Raw genomic sequence first — 21,279 nt, 5'->3', positions numbered from 1 at the left:
TAAACTAGAGTGTGTGTCTGTGTGTGTGTGCGTGCGTGCGTGTGTTTGTGTGTCCCAAAGAAATTCCATAGCATGGGTAAAGGCTGGAGCATATCTGGTATAGTAACACTTCACATGACATGCTATTTACTGACAATACTAGATTTAGATTGCTCAAGTTCCAGGAAGTAATACCTCCAATGTCCTCTGCTGTGATAAGGCTACTTTTGAAATAATATATTCAATTCAAGTGCCAGAGCCATATTTAAAAGGGATTTTGATAAACAGGTGCATAAGGCCCAGATGAAAGGAATAGAGATATTTAGTGTTAGGAAGCATGCTAGTTTAATTCAGGGATGTAGATAGGATTGGCATTAATCAACTATGCCTTTTAAAAATACTACTTTGTCTGAGAGGTGGAGAACAATTGGGAGGGACAAGAGGACTGAGACTAGAAGGGAGAGACTGCTAACCCAAGTGAGGTAAAAGATATTTGGCTACTGATGTAGATACAGAGAAGTGGAGGGAAATCCAACAGGAGGAGAATGGGTTGGATATCCATTCATGGGACACAGGGAGAGAAAGAGATAATGTTGTTTTGGGAACATTGTGTACAAGATGCTGGCAAGGCATTCTAATGACTATGATCAGTCAAACTGTTAGACATTCTAATCTGGTATACAGAACAATTAAGGTAGAGGATAAGGACACAGGAGGCATCTGAATAAAGTGAATGTCAACAGTGACACTAATACGACCCAATACGCTTGGCGGATCACTTCAGCACTCAGTAACTCAGTTGGTGTTTAATATAACTCTGCAACGAAGCAGATCTTAATATGGCATTCTAGAAACATGAAAATCAAAATTACTTCATGTAAATTTGATTAAGCTTTTAACACTAGTAAGTGACAGAACCAGGACTTGAAACCAGATTATCTGACACCAAAATCTGAGATTTTTGGTGTGACTTTTATTATACTACAGAGTCTATGCAGTGAGGATTTGAACTGTAGAAGGTGAGTCTCTAAGAGGAAGAAATATGGTTACCAGAACTTAGGACACACCTATTTTTAGGGACTGAAAAGAAGAGTACAGAGTAAAGGAAAAAGCAATAGAGAAAGAGAAAGAGCCTGGAGAGTATTTGGCCCTAGAAACCAGGTGGTGGGCAGAAGGTGGAGAGCTCCTACAACAAAGGAATGGTTAGCATTTTCAGATGTTACCTAGAGGATCAGCATGTTCACTGCTAAGAACAGATCACTTTCTTTACTGCACATTTTGCCTTTCTCATTTCATGCTCATTCTCATTTCACACGTTGTGGCTTTAGATCCTGACTAGATTATAAGTTCCTTGAGGGCAAGATCCAGGTCTTATTTTCCTTCTTGTCTCTGTACTGCCTAACACAGTGATATACGTAGGCTAATAGGAAACCTGAAAGCTCTCTGCATGCAGATGATTAATCATCACTAAAATTTTTCCACAGGCACAGTCGCTAGTGCCAAAAGCACATTTGTTTAAAATGTGTGCTTAACTTTGAATGAATCTGCCTAAATGGTGCCATCTGTTCTTAGGCAGTTTCAGAAACGTTTTAATACAATTTTACCTTTAAAAGGACAAATGTAGGGCCATGCCTATGAGACATAAAGACATCCTTAAATAAACACAGAGCAGACACAAGCACATCCAATCACACTTGAAAAGCTCCACATAAAGAATGTTTTCTGAGGTTTAAGAAATTTTTATCTAAGAGGACACCAACTGCTACTTCATGCAGAAAATATTTATAAGAAGTTGCAAAACTGTAGGCAGGGACTCCTACAGCATATTACTGCATTTTAATTACAGACTCCAGAATATGCAATTTTAGTTTCTGTGAATCTCATATTCCTTTGAAATGGGTACACTCTACCAATATTCATTAATGGTTCACATTTTATGATGGTTTCAGAATATCTGTTTCAAAGCTGAAGACAGCTGTTGAGAAGTCTCCATGTTATTTGTTTATATTGATTGTCAGTTTGACTTTTCTTGCAGTATTGTAGGATTTATTGTTGTGCGAATATGACAGTGAAATGAAACCCATGTTTAAGTTCTGCAAATAACTTACAGTCACTTCCAAAACACCTCAACTTAGGTTCTAAATTTGAGTTTGCGGTTTTACATGCACAGTTATTTGCTGATCCACTTTAGCAGGCAAAATCACACACTGGCCAGGTTTGGGCATAGTTATTGTGGCAACAAGTAATGGGTCAAATTTTCAGCCTGTTTAACTCACTAGATACATCATCATCACCAAAACTATGCCAGCATTTTGACATCTGTTTATTTTGCTAGTTGGTGTAAATCAACTATGGTGTATATCAATAATTTATATTTACAAAAAGAATTTCTGGTTGAATTACCATTCAGATATGTTACCCTGTCTGCACATGTGTGCATCCATATCGAATTTTTTTGGTTAAATCTTACTTTGCAAAGGTGGAGATCTGGACATATTTATTTGTATGAATGCTCATTTGGAATATTTTTTTGTTGTCGTTGTTGTTGTTTCAGAGGATGATACTGCTAACTTGTCACTTGTGTCTTGAATCAGATTAATTTCTTTCTTGTTCCAAAAAATATAAAACACAAAAAAGTGCAGAGAATAGTGTGACCAACATCCATGTTTTCCAATCCAGGAATTGCTTCTAATAATTTTTAATTAAATGAAATAGAATACTGCAGATAAAGCTGAAGGCCCCTTTCTTGGCCTTTCATTTCCATCCCTCACAAATGCAATTGCTGTCATTAATTTGGTGTATCCGTCTGGTCTGTGTTTTTATACTTAATGACCTAAGTTATAGCTTCATGAACAATATGTAATATTGCTTTTTTAATTTTGTAAATTGCATCATAGTGTTCATATTATTATTTAACTTGCATTTTTCTCTCAGATCTATTTTAGAAAACCATTTATGCTAATCTATCCAAAGTTGCTTTATTTTAACATCTCTGTAATTTGAATTATCTCAGTTTACTAATCTTTTCTGCCACAGATGTCTACTTAGGTTGTACATCTTGCACGGATTTCTTGCTATTTCTTTCTTTCTAGTAAATATATCTAGTAGTTTACTGATGGCTGCTGTGGGTTATATGTATTTGCAACTTTACCGTGTATTATCAGATTGCTTTCAACATTTGTTCTTAATTTACATTTCCACCAGCAGTACATAAAATTTCCCATTTCCTTATATCTCCACCAACACTTATTTTGTTAGACTCTATTTTTAAAAATTTTTCCAATCTGATGGGTGTAAAATAGTTTAACCTTATGGTTCTAAGTGATGTGGTTCTGATTATGTATAAATTTGAGCATTTTTTCCAAATATTCATTAACCGTTTCCAGATTTCTTCTTTATAAGTTACCTAGTTATGTTCTTTGATCACTTTTTCTTACTGATTGGCAAGAGCTCTTTTATTTATTTATTTATTTATTTATTTGAGATGGAGTGTCGCTCTGTCACCCAGGCTGGAGTGTAGTGACATAAGCTTGGCTCATTGCAGTCTCTGCCTCCTGGGTTCAAGCAATTCTCCTGCCTCAACCTCCCAAGTAGCTGGCACTACAGACATATGACACCAATCCTGGCTTTTTTTTTTTTTTTTGAATTTTTAGTAGACACATGTTTCACCATTTTGGTCAGGCTGGCCTCAAACTCTTGACCTCAAATGATCTACCCACCTCAGCCTCCCAAAGTGCTGGATTACAGGTATGAGCCTCAGCACCCAGCCAAGTTCTTTATTTATTATTAACGTTCTGTCAGCCACATATACTGCAGATGTCTTCTAGTGTTTTAATTTTATGGTGGATTTTATCAGACAGAAGTTTTTACATTTTGGATTATCTTGGTCATATATTTTAAATCAATTTATTTTTGTGTTTTATGTCTTTTCTTAAAATATCCATTACCTCCTTGGGTTGATTACAATATGCTTTCATGTTTTATTGTATTGGTGCTAGAATTGTGTTATTTCACACTTAAAGCTTTAATCTATTCTGGAATTTCTTTGTGTTCATAGTGTAAGAAAGCAATCTAAGTTATTTTTTTCAAGATAGATGGCTGGTTATTCCAGCACCATTTATTAAATAAGTGCATCCTTCCTCCACTGAGGTATGATGTCTCCTCTATCTCATACAGAGCTCCTCAGTGAGCACAGCATGTCTCACTGACCTATCTCTGCTCCTGCACCAGTACCACACTGTTCTATTTACTGTAGCTTTATGGTATACTTTGATAGATGGCAGGAAAGTCCCTTTTTTTGTTCTTCTTTCACAGAATTACTTTTGCTTTTTTTTCTTTTGCTTTTTTGATATAGCAACTTCAATAAGGAAGTGTAAACAGCATTACTTTTCATTTTATTTGAAGATTTCTCTTCTGTATGATATTTAGGATCAATTTGTCTTTTTCTGTAAACAAAAGCTGTAGCATTTTTATTTTAATCACATTGAATATATAGGTTATATATAGACATTTATATATAGATTAGTTTGGAGTTTTTCCATCTATGAAATGGTGCATTAATATCATGTACACCCTTTATTCCAGTTTTCTTCTCCCTTTAATGTTATCTTATCATTTTTTCTATAAATTACATATCCTTTATAAAATTCGTCCCTTATTATTTCATTGTCTTTCTTGCCATTGTGAATAATATTATATTTTCTGATTAATTGTTGCTCTGACTTATTAGAACCTCATTCATTTTATATATTCATCTCATATCCAGCAACCATGCTAAACTTTTCAGTTCTTAGCCATTTGTTTGCAGATGCTCTTGCATTTTCTATGTAGACCACCATATTTTTTATACATAATGGAATTTTAAATTTCTTCTTTTCCTACTATTATGCCTTCTATTTCTTTTTCTTGTTCATTATATTGTCTAGGGCCTCCACTTTAGTGTTGAGTAGTAGCAGTGATGGTACGTTTCTTTGTGGATTGTGTTTACAATTGTGATCATTTTTCTGATACACACATTCTCATCTTTTTTCCCATGAGATTAACATTAAGCATTTTCAATCTGGCTAGCCAAGGTTAACGTATGGATTATAGTCAGGTAATAAAATAAAGCTCTATTGTCAAGAGGACTCAATCTATACCTCATTAGAACTCTTTTCTCGCTTTCTGAGTGAAACCATCCACATTGGTCATCAGTAATTCAAGAGTTAGTAATACGTTAAAAATAACTTACTTTAAAGGTCTTAGTTACAAATGGTTTTGCTGCAGTTCACAGTTGGCTTCGTGGGAAATGTCTTATCCCTAAAAATATCACTTTCGGACTTTTGATATTCTTCAAAAATTCTCATTGTTCAAATGATTTTTGTTCTGCAATTTTTTTATAGACTCCTATGAACCAAGCTTCAACCCGTTCCCACTGCATTTTCACTGTTCATTTGTCAAGCAAGGAACCAGGATCTGCAACTGTACGACATGCCAAACTTCATTTGGTTGACCTGGCTGGTTCAGAGCGAGTCGCAAAGACTGGAGTAGGGGGCCTTCTTCTAACAGAGGCCAAGTATATCAACTTGTCACTACATTACTTAGAGCAGGTAAAATGGGCAGAGTGGGATGCATTAATAACTATAGCTACTATTTGCTGACCACATACTATGTATCAGGCATTCTCTTAGAATTTTGTTATGATAAAATAGATATAAAATTTGCCATTTTAATAATTTTTAAGTGTACAACTCAGTGGCATTAAGTACATTTATAAAGTTGTGCAATATCAACACTATCCATTTCTGAAGGTTTTTTATACTCTCAAACAGAATCTCCCCATTCCCCTATACTCTGGTCTCTGGTAATCTCTACTCTACTTTCTGTCTCTATAAATTTGCCTCTTCCAGGTGTCTCATGTAAGTGGAGTTATACAACAGCTGTCTGTTTGTGTCTGGCTTATTTCACTTAGCATAATGTTTTCAAGCTTCATCCATGTTGTAGCATGTATCAGAATTTCTTCCTTTTTTAAACTGAATAATATCCAATTGTATGTCTGTGTCACATACTGTTTATACATTCATCCCTGATGGATAGTTGCATTGTTTTTGCCTTTTGGCTATTGTGACTAATACTGCTGGGAACATTGGTAGATCTACTAGCATTTTGTATCTACCATTTTATTGAAACCTCACAACAGCCCTAGATTGTAGGCATTAGTTACTATCCCCATCATATAGATTTTAAAATTTAAGTCTTCCAAAAGTCTTCCCACAAGGTTACCCAGCTAGGGGAGGGTGAGGATTTGAATCTAGATTTGCTAGGCTTCACAGCCTATACCCTTTTTCACTTTTTGTCTTACTGCCTTATTGTAAAATTAGTAGTTGGTAAGTAGAAGTTACAGTTGGCTTCCTGTTGCCTGTTTTCAAGCTAGTAGATTAACAATGGGAACATAACTTTGAGATGGCTGACATGTTTTCTGCTTGGGGATACTTTATTTAGTTGGTAATTTTGACCCCATGATGGTTCTTTTAGACTTGTAGCTTTCTCTTCCTACTTCTACCCCAAGCTGATTACAATCCATCCCAGTATGGGCTCTATTTTTAATTTCTGAATTTAATGCCAGAGGAGAGAACACTCATCTGAATTTAGCTAAATAAAGTCTTTCAGAAAAAATATATTCATCTCTAAAATGAGTGGATTGAATTAGATGATTTCTCAAGTTCCATTTAGCTTTCTGAGTATAAGGGCTGTGAGTTGAATGTTAAAGATGGCAACTACTTCCAAATTCAAAAAATAAAATAAATAAGAAACACGATCAAAAATGTGATTGGAGAAGTACAGACTCTTGGTGAGACTGAAGGACTTGTTAATGATTCGGCTAAAAGATTAGAGGGGAAAAAATAAAACATTTTTTTAAACTGCTTAATGAATGCTTCTGAGACTGATGTTGCTTCATTGTTAAATGCTATGTGGTGGTCACATTGGCTAAAAAAGCAGATGGAGAGAAACCTAAGGGACCCTATCTGAGCAAGGTACACGTGGCTACACTCTAACCAGATGAATCCCAGTCATGCAGCACCCAGAGATTAAGGCCAGCCTGGCATTCAGATCATTTTAGTGTTTTTAACAAGAGTCGGCATTCCTAAGCTCTTTCTTGCTCAAATGTTACACACTGCTTATACTTAACAGAGCTTTTTACTTAATAGAACACTTACAGAACATTGATATGAAAACATAACGGGCTGTATTCAAAGTGCTTTATTTCAAAGAAATGCGTCTGCTTGTTTCGGATGGTAGCGCTGTCTGTTTTAATTTCCATTATATCCATCTGTTCATACAAAATTATGTTCATCAGTTGAATCAGACTTCCCACCAATTGTAATCACTCAAGAGAAATGTTCTGCCCTTAATTCTTTTTTTTTTTTTATCCTATAAGCCATTATAAGCTGCTACTTGTCACTAAAACTGTTCCTCTCCTCACATTTCTTCCCTTCAAAATTCTTATGACAGCCTCGTGTGAGTAGTCTTGGGGGCTATGTGGCATTGGATTTTCTATATCATTAATTTATTTATCTAACAAATATTTATAATGAACTACAATGTGCTGAGGGCTGCACTAGGCACTGGTGCCTAGTGGTGAACGAAATAGAAACAGTCCTTTCCCCAAAGACCTCTTGGTTCAGTGTAGGGAGACAGGAATTAAAGGCATATTCTTTAAGTATGTGGCTGTAAGCCAGGTGAGAGCAGTGAAGAGAAAGTAAAAGGAGTGAGAGGAGCTTGCAGTGGGGTATCTGACTGAGACTGAGGAGGTGAGAGGTGATGATGGTTTTCTTAGGGCCTGATACCATGCAGAGACTGGAGGAATGAGTAGGGTTGAGCCAATTAAGGATGGGGCAGAGTGTGTAGGCAGTGGGAATTGCCAGCCTGTCGGCTCTTAGCTCCAGCCCAGGGGGGTGAATTTGCTCAGGGTCTCGATAACATTCACATGTCATTGGCCCTTGGTCTCTGTAACTGATGTTTCATTTTCACCCACTGCATCACTCCAGCTGTTAACCATTTACACTGATATACAAGTGTCTTCACAGGAAAAGAGGAGGTTCAACATGAGATAATGGAGAGAGAGGAGTTTAGTGGGAGAGGAAAGAAAAACATAAATATGGGAAAACTAGTCTGTGAGCATGGACATGTGAGGCTGAGTGAATCTAGGAGTAGGTGCTAGAGAGTAAGTAGGTTGGTAGAAGAGAAATTTTGAATTTCACACAGAAAGAAATAAGAGAAAACGAGGGAGTACATAGGAATAAGAAGATAGGAATAGGAAGATATTTAATGAATAACAAAATTCAAGGACCTTTGTTAATCAACTTCTCTTTATGTAGTACTTTATTATGGGACTAATAAGACTGCAAATATAACACAATTTAATTTAATTAGCTTCATTCATTCATTCAGCAAATTGTGATTGAATATTTACTGGGGCTTCAGTTATGTTGGGCAATGGGGATAGATGAATGACGAGAAGTAGGCCAGGCTATCATGTTAGCCAGCAGAATAGCAAAGCATACAAATAAATACTTAGCAGTACAGTTATTTGAGATCTGTAATAGAAATCCATCTGAGTGTTGGGAATCAATTACATCCTCTCTTTCTCAGTTTCAATATATAAGATAGAGATGGAATGGGAAATCATCTGGTAACTTGTGTTAACTTCAGTTAGCCTACATTGGTTCCACAAATTCCCTGCAGCATTATAATTACTTTTTGGCCATGACTGTGAAATCTCACACCTGCTCAAAGTGGGTAGCCTCTCTGAGTTGAATGTACTTTATGTGTTCACAAGTAAATAACTTTTCTGTTTGCCAGAGTATTGTGGGTTTTGGAGTTCTCCTTGTGTATGCAGTACTTTTTGCAAAAAGTTTCCTCAAAAACATTTTAAGCCACAATAACAGGGTACATCTTGGCCCTAGAAACTGAGTTTATGGGAGGAAAAGGGAGACATGCATACTTGTCCTAAATCTCACCGAGTGCTCCTGGTGTGACCCATAGCCTCTATCAGCCCAAACATCAAGTGAGAAACCACTAGAAATGAAGTGCTTGCTCTGGACCACTACAGAAATCAGAATTGGAGTTGCCTTCAGCCCTTATTCAAAATAAATGGGACTTTTTCAGAGTTTTAGTTTCTATTTGGCTTCCACTGAATGTGTTGTGTTCAGAAGAAAAAGTAATGGTGTCAGTGCCAGTTGTAACACTCCAAATCTTTGTCAATTTTCATAGGATAATTTTCCAAAGACTTCCAACCTCCTTTAAAAAAAAATCTTTAACTAATTAAATAGTAAATAGAATTATTGATTACAGGCACAGTTTTCAGATACTTGGAGATATTATTAAGCATAATGTGAGGTTCCACTCCTTGTCACTTAAAGAATGACTTCAGGAATATTTGCCATTGTATTTGTACATGCAATCTAAGATGGAAAGAATAAAAATTAAAAAGTCAGGTTTTATGACTACCCCATTTTCTTGTGCCTTTCAGAAAATGTGGTTCCTGTCCAATTTAAGAACCCATAGCAGCCCCACAAAGAATAATCTACCTCTGCCTCTTTCCTGATTATCTGCTGTTTCTGGGTCATTCCAGAGTTTTACATCTGCTCCAAGTGGGCTGGGCTTATGGCATTCCTAAAGCTCCTTGAGAGCTGATAAGATACCTTCTAAGGGTCCTCTTCTAAAGAAATGGCCCGCAAATGTGTTGATACGGTGAAAATTAGTCTTCAAGAGTTTCATAAAGAACATTACATGAACATTTTATAAAGAACATTTCTTTCAATAACACTGAGTGCTTTTTTGTTTACTAAGAATGATTCCAGAAATTATTAATTTTTAAAACATTTCTGTGAGATAGACAGACATTTCAATACTACTTTTACAAGTGAGGGAACTGAGACTCACTTTATTTAAGAGGTTCACTTTATTTAAGAGATTTCCCTAAGATGACTGCCTTCATTTTCTCCATTTCTAAGACCGTATTTTCTAATCTATCATCCCAATTTGATCTCCAATTCTTTAGAAAGCCCTTTCTAGAGAGGACGTTGGAATTGCCTCTGCAATGTCCATGCCAGTGCAAAGCGCATCCAAGAGCCCATCCCAACTTGTCAGGTAGATCCTGACTGATCTAAGTGAATTGGAGCCTGTCTATCTCCTGGCTACAGTGATTAGTTCAAGGATGGGCCCAGGACCCAAGCTCATTTCTACTGAACCGCAGGAATTTGTTTAATGATTAGGAAAGAAAAATTCTTTCTCACCTAAGTTATGAATAAGGAAGTATATAACATCAGGGCTTTTGGCAACCATTGTGGGGCCACAAGAAGAGACTGACTTCTACCACATGGAAGACATAGCAGAGATATGAGCAAAAACTAAGTCCTTGATGGTAGCATTAATCTTTTGGTTTCCTTCTAACTTAAAGCCTTTCCTATTTCAATCACATGAACCAATACACTTTCCTTATACTTAAAACCAGTTTGGGTTACATTTTCTGTTTCTTGCAACCAAAAGCAAGTTTACTAACACATGATTAATTTAATATCAACTGGGGCCGGGCACGGTGGCTCACGCCTGTAATCCCAGCACTTTGGGAGGCTGAGGTGGGTGGATCACTTGAGGTCAAGAGTTTGAGACCGACCTGGCCAACATGGTGAAACCCATCTGTACTAAAAATACAAAATTAGTTAGGTGTGGTGGTGGAAACGCCTGTAATCCCAGCTACTTGGGAGGCTGAGGGAGGAGAATCGCTTGAACTTGGGAGGCAGAAGTTTTAGTGAGCTGAGATCGCGCCATTACACTCCAGCCTGAGCAACAAGAGCGAAGCTCCACCTCAAAAAAGAAAATTAATGTCAACAGGAAGTTTAATAAGCATATCCTCCTTTAAGTTGTCAATAAAGCCATTGAATGAAAAGACATCAATATTGTTTCCTAGAGCAGGATAAAACCAGTGACATTTGTTTTATAAAAGGACTTCAAAGTACTTAGAGAAATTATTGATGAGCAATAATGCCACTGTCTCTGCACATCTGTCAGCCCAGCCCATTTGGATATTTGGGCCCTCCTTGCACGTTTTTAGATACTTAATCTGTCCTCTTCACTCTTAGAGCCTGGAGTTCTGCTTGGCATCTCTTGCCACTCTGACTTTGGTCTCCATATTCCCCACCTCCTTTCCAGTTACACTGAAACTTAGTTCTCTCAAACCTCCTTCCATACTGACGAGCTTCTTGCTGCCTTCCTAGGACATACTAAGTAATCTCATTCATTAATTGATTTATTTGACAAAGGTGTGTCGAGCACATGTTATATTTGTCAAGTGTCTTAGTTGTAAACTGGAAAATCCACTAGCTGTTTTAAGAAGCATGGTTTATTAAACATAAAGAATCTCAAAAAAATCAGAAAACTGGGTTTGGCTGCTACACAGAGCAACCAGGAGACGCACCTAACCACACCACTGAACTGCGCAGCAAAGTGTTACTGTATAGCCACATGGCACTGAATTCCAGAAACTTCCCCACAGCTGCCTCAGAAGAATGAGATGCCTCTGCCACCATGCCCCCTACAAATCTGAAGTTCCTCCTTATGCCTACCACCTCTCACTGCTCACCTCCAAACCCCACATAGGGCTGTCTGCATGGTGGAGCTCTGTCTTAAGCAAAACATGAGTTTCAAGACAGACTAGGAGAAATAATTTCATAGGAAGTCAAACTAGAAGGTGGGCTGCCATGAGAGCTGAGGGAGACAGCTTTGTTTCTGCTATGTTACCAAGTACTGAGCACTGTTCTAGGCAGTGGGGGCCAAGCTATGAAGAAAAGAGACAACATCTCTGGTCTTGTGGAGCAGAAAGCCTAGTGGGGAAGCAGACAACAAACAAGTACCTAGATGTAATTTTAATAGTGATGCATACTATAAGAAAAATAAAATAGATTAACAGGCTGGAGGTAGGTGTATTATTTTTGATAGGGTGTCCAGGGGAAGCCCTTGTGAGAAAACAAAATTTGAGCAAAGATGTGAGTAATGAGAAGCAGAAAGCTGCACAGAAGTCTGGGTCAAGAGCATGCTAGGCAAAAAGAACAGTAGTTTCAGAGGCTCTGGTATGGGAATAAGCTCATCATGCTGAATCAACAATCAGAAGGCCAGTGCAGGCGCAGGGAACATGGCAGGACATGATGTCAGGTAGGTAGACGGACAGATCACACAGGAGCTAGGATATTATGCTAAGCGTATTAGGGAGTGACTTGGCATAACTTAACATTGTGTGAAGAGTTCTCTGGCTGCTATGTGAAGATCAGATCATGGAAGGGCAAAAGTAGAAGCAGGGGGACTAATCCAAGGCCTGTGTGGTTGCCCAAGCAAGGGACCCCAGAGGATTGAACTGGAGTGGTGGTGGTAAGAAGAGGTGATAAGAAGTGGTCCAATTCCTGGCAAGTGTTGTAGGTAAACCTAATAGAAATTGCTGATGGATTGTATATTGGGTGAGGGCAAATCAAGGGTGATTGCCTAAGGTTTTGGCCTGAGCAACCGGGTTGATGGTGGGGCCATAATGATTATGGGTAAGGTCTGAGAAAGAATCAGGCTTGAAGGCAGAGAGGAAAGAAAATCAAGAATAGAAATCCTGGTAGAGATGGAGAGTTGCCAAGGTGATAGTAGCTCAGGGAAGAGGTTGAGATTGATGGTATAAATTGGGAAGACATCAGGCTATAGATGCATTTAAAAGCCAGGCAGTGGCTGGGCATGGTGGTTCACATCTGTAATCCTAGCACTTTGGGAGGCCGAGGTGGGTGGATTACTTGAGGCCAGGAGTTTGAGACCAGCCTGGCCAACATAGCAAAACCCTGTCTCTACTAAAAACACAAAAAATTAGCTGGGCATAGTGGTGCATGCCTGTAATCCTAGCTACAGAGGCTGAGGCACGAGGATCACTTGAACCCAGGAGTAAAGGCTACAGTGAGCTGAGATCATGCCACAGCACTTCAGCACTCCAGCTTGTGCAACAGAGAGAAACTCTGTCTCAAATAAATAAGTTAATAAAATAATAATTAAAGCCAGGTGATTGGATGAGATTACATAGGGAGAGAATGTAGATAAGACAGAAAAGAGGATCAAGAACTGAGCCCTGGGGCACTCCAAAGTTTGTAATTTGGGAATAAGAAAAAGAAACATTCATTGACTAGTTTTTGAGGAAAGATGAAAACCAGTAAAGTGTGGTGTCCCAGTTACCAAGTGAACAGTGTTTCCCAAGAGAGGCAGTGGGTAACAGTGTTGCATACTTACTCAGCTCTGAAGTCCAGTAAGAGGGCAATCAGTGCTCTTGGTACAATGAAGGTTGCTGATGAACTTGGCAAGAGCCATCTTCATTTAGGACTGTAGTGGGCATGCAGAATCGGAATTGTGCAGATGAAAGGGAAATTATTTCAGATGAGAGAGGAAGTAATTGTAGGAGAAAGGTAGGAGAGAGCAGATGAGTCATGGCAAGGATGGAGGGCTGGCCTTAGACAGCAGCAGAACAATAAGAAGGTGAAGGGCAGAGTGTATAGGGGCTTTAATGATGGAGACATGAGATAGCTCTGGTCAGGGTTCTGAATCTATATCTGTCATATCTAGTAGAAGTGTGGCCATCAGCTCAAACTGAAATAGAGGAGAGAAGGAGAAGGTGAACAAAGATTTGAAAAAAAAGAAAGTGTGAAGGTCTTATTTCTGAGAGTTGAAAAGTGATTTCTGAGACAGAGATCACAGGATTACTGAATTGTACTAACATCTGTGGTCATGAATTTAGAGTGAGACTAGTGGTATAGTTGTATATTTTGCTCAAAACAGCCTTCAAAAAACAATGCTCCCTTTTTGTTTTGTAAACCAACATTGTAGTGGAGGTTCTGGTAATGGAAATTACACTCCTGGGAGAAGGGAGGACTAGAACAATTACAGGTGCTGGCGGAGGTATTTTCAGGAGCCAAGGTCCTGTGATGTCCTTGAAGACACATCCTGTGGGTGGCTGATTACTGCCGCTCTGTAATGAACATTCTAGCACGGGATTTGTCTGCCCAGGATAACCCTGAGCCTCAGCTGCCTCCTTTTAGGACAACCCCAGCAGCCTTTGCTACATCTGCCATCTATCCATCTAGTACCTTCTTATTAAGTACCTAAGGAACTCATGAAGAGTAAGATGAGCCAGCCGGAGTTGAACCAAGGTAAATTACTCCTGTTGCTTACAATGGGAGCAAGCCTATATACAGCACTTGTTTTAGGTTAGGTACTATTCAAAGTAATTTGCACATTTTAACTCTTTTAATCATCTCAACTACCTTTGAGTTAGGTACTATTTTTATTCCTATTTTACAGATGAGGAGACTGAGGCATGTTGAGTGATGTGCCCTAGGAAAGCTAGGACTTGCACCTGGACAGTCTTGCTTGAGACTCTGGGACCTCAACCACTATCCTTAACTGTTTCCCTAAGTTCTTGTTTACTGGTGTACAGCCCAATTTTGGTAGTATTTATCAGGCATGTTTTACTCTTGTGTTTTTATACACATTTTCCAATCACTAAAAGCAGAATAATAGTGTATCCAATACTATACAGGTTATTTCATTTGTCCAAAAATTATGGGGCTCACAATGCCACAGTTATGCTACATTTACTTTATTGAGTCTTTACCATCTGAATATTGTTGTTAAGCTGTTTATTCTGTTCTCAAGTTTTGGGCTTCACGCTGCATTTAGTTATTATTTCCTTTTGTATTCTCACTGCTGTTGAAGCTCCATTGTTTGTCAGGTGTGCATTTTCTGCTAAATCGATCCCATTACATTTCTACGTTACCACAGGTTATCATCGCTCTTTCAGAAAAGCATCGTTCACACATTCCTTATAGAAACTCCATGATGACCAGTGTCCTAAGAGACAGTTTGGGAGGGAACTGCATGACAACTATGATTGCAACACTCTCTTTAGAGAAAAGGAATCTTGATGTATGTTGGCTCTCGTTTCTGGTGATCTTAATCTGGGTTTTCACTGCTAGCTCGTGAGACAGAGTTGAGGATCTTGGGTGGGTTTCCACTTTTTCAGCTGGGTTGAGATATGCCTTCAGAGGTCTGTGCCCTACAGAGTTCACAGCTTTGGGCTATTTATCATTATTATAATAACTCCATTTGAGAATTGACTTCATATAGCACAGGATAGTTTGAAGAAGCCTCATATGCTAATTTGGAAGGCCTGCTGATGGATTGGCCATACGTCACCCAAAGAAATGGGAGAGCTGACCCCTCCACTTCTCTTGCTTGATTTTGCCCTGATGACTAAGACCTAGATACCTTGGACACATCTCTGAGATGTGTCCCTAGAAATGTCGCTGAGTGAAGCAATCAAGATGCCTTGGTGGGAGCTAGATGCTGATTGGCTCTTCTGGGTTGCTTTAAAACCAGATGATGTTTAATGTTTGGGATCCAGACATTCCCCAGAAGAGGAAAACAGGCAAGGTCGTTCTTAAAACAAGGCCAAGACTTTGATTGCAAGATGCCTTGACCTGCCTCTCTTTTTTGACCTGTTAGAAACCTTTATTTTGTGATCCTTCATGTGTGTAGATTATGGCTCTTGCTATGATTATGATTCATATACTGTATGTGGTTCCAGTCTAAGTGATCAGCAACTGAAAACACATACTATACCAGCTGCCGCTTAGGACCTTAGGATCTCTCACTTTTTGGCACTGGTAATTTTATTAAGTCAAAATCAAATTTGGTTTAAAAATGATGTTCTAGAGCAAGAGTCCCCAACCCCCAGACCATGGACCAGTACCAGGTCTGTGGCCTGTTAGGAACTGGGCTGCACAGCAGGAGGGGAGTGGTGGTGGAGCGAGCGTTACAGCCTGGGCTCCACCTCCTTTTGATCAGTGGTGGCATTAGATTCTCATAGGAGCACAAACCCAATTGTGAACTGCACAGACAAGGGATCTAGGTTGGGCACTCCTTATGAGAATCTAATGCCTGATGTTCTGAGTTGAAACAGTTTCATCCTGAAACCACACCACCTGTACCCCTTTTCCATGGAAAAATTGTCTTCCACAAAACCAGTCCCTCTGCCAAAAAGGTTGGGGACTGCTATTCTAGAGCAAAGCTTCCTAATTTAGGGGCTTGGTTCCTCATTGTGATTTTTATACACATCACTCTTTAGGTGTGTATCTTTTTTCTGTGGAAAAAAATTTAAGTTTTATCTAGAGAGAAAGATCTATCTATGCCATAATATTTTAAGAAGTTACTTTGCTTTCTTAGGAGTCTATATCTACCTGCAGATTTGCACAGCGAGTGGCACTCATAAAGAATGAAGCTGTTCTCAATGAAGAAATTGATCCTAGATTGGTAAGCAACTTTTAACCATAGTAAAAAATATATATTAAAGTATATCAAAGATTAGCTAAAACTTGTAGGTGCACCTACTCGGTACTGGGACTGTTCTAAGTGGTGGAAACATACTAATTCGTTTAATCCTCCAAATAACCTAATAGATGCTATCTCTATCTCCACCTCAATGATAACAAAACTGAGGTAAAAAGATGTTTGAGAACTTGCTCAGAGTCATAGTGTTAATAAGTAGCAGAGGCAGGCTACTTCTGTTTAACTCAAGAGCCTCTGCTCTTCCTACCGGCTGCTCCTTACTGCTTCACTACAGGACACACAGGGAGTCCTAAGGACTCATCCAACAGAATCACACCCAATTACAATTACATGCAGAACTTAGCCTTTCAAAATACATCACTTTAACCATCTAGAGACTATAATAGTCCACCTTATATGAAAGCTTAGAAAGAGAAGTCCTCATATTCAGTAGAACCGTATTTTACATACTTGCTCTGTTACTTGTTCTGGAGTTTTTAAAAATTCATTATTGGTTTGATCCGTAGAACAATAGTCAAACTTATATTTTTATAACAATAAATTCTGCTTTATCAAAGCACTGTTTTTAAGCAAAAAAACAAAAACAAAAACAAAAAAAAACAAAAAATTTACATGGTAATAATTTAGTTCATCATAGATGCAGAAGTTTTCTATTCTCTATTTTGTTAGTTTTCTGTAAATGAAATACAACACTGAATCCATTTATGCCAACATTGAAAATGTTAAAATATCTCAATTGTATCAAAATCCATAATTAATGTTACATTGTTTTTCAAATCACTCCGTTTTTCTTATTTCTCTAGTAAATAAGCTAGTGTGGGTTTAGTAATCTGCATTATAAAAAAAAAAATGATGTGAAATCTTACCAACAGTGTTTCATTTACAAATTTCCCAAATCCAAAAAAATTATCAAATTAGTTGTTTCCCATAATTACTTCCTCTTATTTGTCTTTTCTCCTCCTTCTCCCTATGGAAGGACAGAGGGAGAGGAGGACAAAGGAATAATGAGGCTATCTGTTTTATTCTGCTTGCCTCAGAAAGCACCACATTCCTCTGATGGAGTTCTCTTCTGGAGAAACCAATGAGTGAGGCAGGATCTATTTCAGGATAGTCCCTGGTGAGGAATCAGCAGCACACAGTGTTCCTGCTGGAAAAAGGAGACAGAATGAAAAGGCATGATTCAAGTGGAACTGAACTCCTAGGGTGGATTTTGTTGCTGTCCCTACCCTTCCAGCACCCCAGTAGCATTACAGTGCTGAATGAGAGAGTTAAAGTTATTGGCCCCAAGACAAAAATTAGTTCATAATTTAAGGAAAATAAACATATTACGCACATTGGAGCGTTTTTGTTTTGTTTTGTTTTTTTGCATTTGACTAGAGACTTTCTTTTGAAGGAACGCGAAGAATTTGAAGAAAGGTAAACATTATCATGTGTTTGATATGGGTCTGTGAGAGTTTTGAAGAAAAGAGAAATCAGGAATCAAAAGCTAATAGCTGATAATTGAACAAATATTGAGGTCTTCCTGGTGCAGACTAATCTGGTAATTGACCAGTGTTGGTTCCTGGTCTCTTTTATAATTGCTTCTAAAAACTGACATTACCGTCAGTCATTTTATACAGAGCTTGTCTGAGGCACAAGTGACAATTGAGAATTTGTCCTACAAACCACTCAAAACAAAACTTGGGTGGCATTTACTGTCAAAATTAATGGCAAATATAGAGCCAGCCTATATGATCATAATCACCAAGGAGTTGCTCTGCTTCCTTTAAAAGTATTGGTACCTCAGAGAATCAAAATGATCAAAGAACTATGAACAAGGCCAGAGCCTGTGGTGATGGGGCATGAGCTCAAATCTCCTAAGGATGCCTCTAATGCCAGGGTCCCTTCAGTAGCTGGATGAGATGCATAACTGCAGTCATCTCAGAACCACAAAAACTTGGCTTAGTTTTGAGATTTTTGTTCAAAGACAGGAAGATAATTTGGTATTAGATTTGACTTTAAAAGCCTTAGTAAAAATAGAATATGACATCAATGTTGGTTTAATAGAGAAAGGTGCCAATGTAGTGACTGTCTCAAGATTTTCATTCTGTGTTAGATTGATGATCCTAAGACTATTTTTTTTTTTAAAGAAGCAAACAAAACCCACATGATCCTGTACATTTCAGTAAAATTCTAGGAGCACTGAGATGTTCAAAATACTCAATATCATGTTCTTTGGGACTGCTGGTCGTCTTGATATGGTCCAAATAATCTGAAACTCACGTGTACACCCAAGCATCATTGAAATACATATGTAAGGTTGAAAGGAAGTAAGGGAATCCTCTAGGGCCCAGAAACTAAGCAGAGGCTGCAGTTGTCCTGGAGTGGAGATGTAAAGGAGGTTGTAGCAAAGGAACAGAGATCAAAGCCCTGGGATGTGGCAAGATGGGTACTGAACCTAAGACATCCTCTCCTTTCCCCAACATAAAACCAGTGAAAGGGAGAACTAGAAAAGGAAACAATCTATCCACTACCACATGGAGATGTCAGGGCAGCTTGTCCACTTTAGACTGGACTCTAGGCAGAACAAAAGTAGTTTCTCTGAACATTTGAAACCTAGCTCCACCTCACATAGATTTGAGGTTCAAATTTACTAACCCTTTTAGTCTAATGAGTAAAGCTACTGAGAGGAAAGAAGGAAGGAAGGACGGCCCAGAAAGAAACTTTTTCTTTCAAGTTTTGAGTAATACCAAATATTCAAGAAGGAATAAAAGCTGGATCAAGCCTGCTAATTTTGCATTATGATAGGAAGGTTATTAATATGACGTGGTATCATGACTGAGCTGGGTTTATTTTGGGAATTCAAGGTGATCTATCACTAGAAAATGCATCAATGTATAGCATAAGAAAAAAATGGGAAAAATTAAAACCAAATTTAGGATAATGGTAATGGGGAATTTATTCAGGGAAGACTGTGTAGGGGTGAGATCTTTAAACAGGTCTGTAATATTCCATTTCTTAAGTAGTGGGTACCTGGATGATCACTTAAGCTAAGTACTGGGTACAAGGTATTCTTTTGCACTATTTTACATACCTGAGATGGTTTATACTAAAATACTAATCACATGAATTAGTTGATTTATCACATTCAGAGCTTAAAGAGAGAAATTATATTATTTCATCTCTAGTTGCAGAAAAAGTGTTTGAGCATATTAAACATTCAACCATACTTTGAAAAGACACATCAAACTATGAATATAAGTGAACATCTTTAAACTGAATAAGGGTATCAACCAAAAACTATAGTAAACATCATTTAAAGGTGAAATATTAGAAGAAATAACACAGAAATGTCTTATGAATTGAACTTGGAAGTCCTAGCTAGGAAAATGAGACAATAACAAGATATAAAATCTATAGAATTAGAAAAGAAGAAAAGCATGTCATTACTTGTAGACAATTTTATTGCTTATATAGAACATCCAAGAGTATTTAATGATAAATGAAACCCCCAGAGTTTGAGAAAATTATTTGTTATATAATCTATACATAAAAATGAGTTACCTTTCCTGTATTCCAGAAACCAAAAATTAGAATATATAATTTTATAAAAATTCTGTTTACAGTATCAACAAAAACTTTTAAATTTCTAATAGAAAATGTAATTGAAGACATGTAAGGTATTTATAAAGAAAATTATAAATCCTTATGTAAAGGAATCAGTTGGAGAGCTATACCATGTTTATGGATGGGATAATTTAATATCATTAATGTGATGTCCTACCAAATTAACCTTTTATTTAAATGTAATAATTCCAGTCAAAATTTGAGGAGAGCCTTTGGTAGACTTTGACAAGTTGGGTCTAAAATTTCATGGAAGAGCAAATGGCCAAGAATAGCCAAGTCTATTTTGGAAAAGAACAAGGTGAAAGGGGCTGATCTTATCTAGGTGCCAACTTTCTTAGGATTTAGTAGTTAAATCAGTGTGGTATTGCCATATATAGTAAAGTAAACAAATGTTTTTAACCAATAGCCCAGAAACAGACACATTTATATATATACACATGTTATATAATATAATAGCAAATCTTGTATGGCTAGCCATTTAAAATAAATTAAAATTTGATTCCTATTTTATATCTTATACAAAATAAAATCCACCTAAATGTGAAAAATCAAACGTTTAACATTTTTAAAAGATCATGTAAGAATATATTCTTATGATTTAGGATAAGATAGATTTTCTTTAAAATGACACAAAAGTACAACTCATAAAGGAAGAAGGTGCTAATTAGATTATACTGAAATTCAGAACTTTCATTTAACCAAAAGAACACCACAAAGTGAAAAACCTGACCTAGATTGAGAGAAAACAGGTGCACTGCTTAAAGCTAACAAAGGATTCCCATCCAGAATATAGAAAGAAGCTAGCATATCAATAAGGAAAGGAAAACAAGTAAATTGAAACATGGGCAAGAATGTGAATAAATAATTTGAGCAAGAAAGAACCCAAACTGCCAATATACATATGCAAAAATGATCAACTTCACAAATAATCACAAAAATGCAAATTAGAAACAAAATGAGATACCATTTTACACCTATCAGACTGGCAAAATGAAAGTACCTGTCAATATTACATAGTGACAAAAATGTGGGAAACAGGAACTTACATCTGTAGTTGATAGGAATACAAATTTGTACAACTTATCTGATGACCAATTTAACGACATATAATAAAGGCAAGATGCACATACTCTCCAGCCAGGAAATCCTACTTCTAAAGTGTACACTATAGAGAAAGTCTTACATACGTGCCTGGAGAGATTCATAATGTTCATAGCAACATTGTTCATAATAGCAAAAGTAAATATCCTAAATATTCATCTACGGGAGACAAATAGATTCTGATATATTCCT

The 21,279-nt window shown here is 37.5% G+C and overlaps 1 protein-coding gene across 5 annotated transcripts in view; it reads left to right on the top strand.

Annotated features, from left to right (window-relative positions):
- KIF6 (kinesin family member 6) overlaps positions 1-21,279 on the top strand; it is a 390,985-nt gene that overhangs the window by 123,917 nt on the left and 245,789 nt on the right. For all 5 annotated transcript variants that reach the window (XM_032253630.1, XM_032253629.1, XM_032253627.1 and 2 more), the window contains exons 7-9: positions 5,361-5,567; positions 14,815-14,958; positions 16,258-16,344. In XM_032253630.1, the coding sequence (XP_032109521.1) occupies positions 5,361-5,567; positions 14,815-14,958; positions 16,258-16,344 (438 nt within the window). The remainder of the gene's footprint in view (positions 1-5,360; positions 5,568-14,814; positions 14,959-16,257; positions 16,345-21,279) is intronic.

Source organism: Sapajus apella, unplaced genomic scaffold, assembly GCF_009761245.1.
Source record: "Sapajus apella isolate SASKATOON/1434 unplaced genomic scaffold, GSC_monkey_1.0 scaffold83, whole genome shotgun sequence".
NCBI classification, from domain to species: domain Eukaryota; kingdom Metazoa; phylum Chordata; class Mammalia; order Primates; family Cebidae; genus Sapajus; species Sapajus apella.
Note: the sequence above shows the minus strand (reverse complement) of the source record. Positions and strands in the feature narration are given on the sequence as shown.